At 38.1% G+C, this 3,038-nt stretch overlaps 1 protein-coding gene across 2 annotated transcripts in view; it reads left to right on the top strand.

Annotated features, from left to right (window-relative positions):
* Asxl2 (ASXL transcriptional regulator 2) overlaps positions 1-3,038 on the top strand; it is a 76,572-nt gene that overhangs the window by 63,590 nt on the left and 9,944 nt on the right. For both annotated transcript variants that reach the window (XM_005360858.3, XM_026785978.1), the window contains one exon: positions 2,466-2,562. In XM_005360858.3, the coding sequence (XP_005360915.1) occupies positions 2,466-2,562 (97 nt within the window). The remainder of the gene's footprint in view (positions 1-2,465; positions 2,563-3,038) is intronic.

The raw sequence follows: 3,038 nt of genomic DNA on the forward strand, positions 1-3,038 counted from the left end.
ATTTATTTATTTATTTATTTATTTATTTATTTATTTATTTATTTTTTGATTTTTCAAGACAGGGTTTCTCTGTAGCTTTTGGTTCCTGTACTGGCACTAGCTCTTTCTAGACCAGGCTGGCCTCAAACTCACAGAGATCCGACTGCCTCTGCCTCCAGAGTGCTGGGATTAAAGGCGTGCGCCACCACCGCCCGGCTTGTGTGTACTTTTGATAGGAAGCTAGTTGGTCAGTCTTTGAGCTATGGATTCAGTAAACAACATGAATGATACTGAGTAGGTTAAGTGAATTTGTACTTTAAGTTACCATATATTTTCAATGTGGATAATGTTTATGTTGAAAGTATTGTAAATAAAGGTTTTGTTTGTTTGTTTTAGTTTGTCAAGACAGGAGTTTTCTGTGTGGCTTTGGAGCCATTCCTGGAACTAGTTCTATAGACCAGACTGGTCTTGAATTGGGAGAAACCCGCTTGCCTCTTTCTTTCTACTACTGGGATTAAAGTTGTATGCCACCACCATCAGGCTTGTAAACAAGAGTATTTTTGTACAAGATTTGAGTAACACTTTTTCCTGTATATTTTATATGAGTCAAATGTTTTTTTTTTAAAAAAAACAAGATAGAAAATAATTCAGATTTTAGATGTATAGATTTATAAATTTTTTTTTTCATTAAAAATTTTCACATGGCCTGTGGTTTAGTGGGTAAAAGAATTTACAGTCAAACCTAACAACCTGAGTTGAACCCTAGGACTCACCACAGTGCAGGAAGAGAGCTGACCTCCACACAGATGTCATGGCACATTCTGGGTGAGCACGTACACAGATATGAACTGTTAATCCAGGAGTACCAGGAGCAGCAGCCAGTTGCTTCCTTCCTCTACTGTTCCTCTGTCCAAAAGGGGTGAAATCCTATCTCCACCCCACCTTATTACTTCCTGTCTCCACCTCCTTAGTACTGTAATCAAAAGTATGAGCCATCTCTGACCAGCTTCTATGGTTAACTAGTAGCTAGCTCTGCCCTATGATCTCCAGGTAAGCTTTATTTGTCAGAACACAAACAAAATATCACATAATACAGACATAAGAAATTTTGTCTCCCAGTATTTTGTACTCTATCGTTGAGATACATCTCTAGCCTACCAAAAAAAAAAAAGAATTTAAGCCTTGTAACAAAGCATCAGAAATGAATTCAGTAGACATATGGAGGGAAATACGTTAGTAACCATGTCTCACAGTTTGATAAAACTGCAGCCAAATAGAAAACAAAGAAAACTAAGAAGGCGATGAGAACCATCACAGACCTCCATGTTTAATAACCATGCAGCAACAGCAGAGTACACAGGAGTCAGGAAAATCGTCAACCGTTTCAACCCTACCATGTTGACAAAAATTAAATTACGTGTTGATGCATGTTTGCAAGGAAAAGCAAATTGTATGTTCATATATTGTTTGTAGCTTCAGCCTTTTCAGAAAGTAGTATAAATATCTTCTTACATACTACTCGTATTTTGATCTAGGAGTGCAACCTTAGAAATAGCTGGGTGTGGTGGCACCCGCCTTTATTCCCAGCACTCAGGAGGCAGAGTCAGTCTTTGAATTTCAGGACACCTTGACTGTTACACAGAGAAACCCTGTCTTGGGGGTAGGGAGAAGAAAATCACTAGTACAGCTAGACAAGATGGCATACTCCTTTAATCCCAGCCCTTAGGAGGCAGACTTCTGTGAGTTCAAGGCCAGCCTGGGTTACGTAACAATACCCTGTTTCAAACAAAGAAATAAAACAATAAATGTATTCATCTGCCAGGATGTTTGTTGCAGCTTTATTGATTATGGGAAAGCATTGGTAACAAAGTACATGTTTACCATTAATCTAAACCCATGAAGTAATATGCAGCAGTTTCAGGGAAGCTAAATATAGACCAATTGACTTGAACAGACATTGTACTCTGTGAGAAAGCTAAAGTTAGAGTGTGTTATATATCATTTGAACCCAGATCTGTTAAGAAGATAATAAATTCTGTTCAAAAGAAAACATACATTTATTTAAATATCATTCACTGAGGAATATTTTTTCCATCATTGTGGAATGGAGCTGAAAACAGAAAGGAGAAGAGATACATGAGAAAAGAATGTTTTTGTTAGTTTTTTTTTTTTAATGGAAAAAATAATGTGGTTTAAAAAAACAGCAGTAAAAAAAATGAACTAACCATGTTTGGGTGGGTGTCTTTGTTGTTTGTTTATTTATTTATTTAATTAATTAATTTTTAAGGGCAGGGTTTCTCTGTGTAGCCTTGGCTGTCCTGGAATTCACTCTGTAGACTAGGCTGGCCTCTAATTCAGAGGTGCCCCTGTCTCCCCAGTGCCGGGACACCACATTTCTATAGGATTGACCTTTGTACACATATTAACATGAAGTGAATATCATATCTTTTCTTTGCACATTTTCCTTGGCTTGCTCTTTGATCTAGGTTGGTCCAGATGGGCTGATGAAATTAAATGGCTCAGCCCTTAACAATGAGTTCTTCACCTCTGCAGCTCAGGGCTGGAAGGAAAGACTCTCAGAAGGTAAGTGTTCTTGCCAGGATTTGTGTGCCTAGGTACTGGAACAGATTTGGAAGGTGAATGTGTTAGTTAGGGCTCTCTAAAGGAACCAAATTTAGAGAATAAATGTGTACAATGGGGGTTTATTAGCAAGGCTTGCTGTGGTCCAGCTAGTTCAGCTGTCTACCAATGGAAGGTCTAAGAATCCATTTGATTTTCAGTATACTCCAGAATCCCAAAGTAGGCTGAAATGCCAGTGAAGGAATAGACGTGCCAGCAAGAGCAAGAAGACAAAACGAAAGTTTCCTTTTCCCAAGTCCTTTATATGCTGCCACCAAAAGGTGTGGCCCAGATTAATGGTTGATCTTCCCACTTTAAATGAATTAGTTAAGGAAAAAAAAATTCTTTTTTTTTTTTTTTTTTTTTGTTTGTTTTTTCAAGACAGGGTTTCTCTGTAGCTTTGGAGCCTCTCCTGGAACTCCCTTTGTAGACCAGGCTGG

The sequence above is a fragment of the Microtus ochrogaster genome, linkage group LG3 (assembly GCF_000317375.1).
Source record: "Microtus ochrogaster isolate Prairie Vole_2 linkage group LG3, MicOch1.0, whole genome shotgun sequence".
Lineage (NCBI taxonomy): Eukaryota > Metazoa > Chordata > Mammalia > Rodentia > Cricetidae > Microtus > Microtus ochrogaster.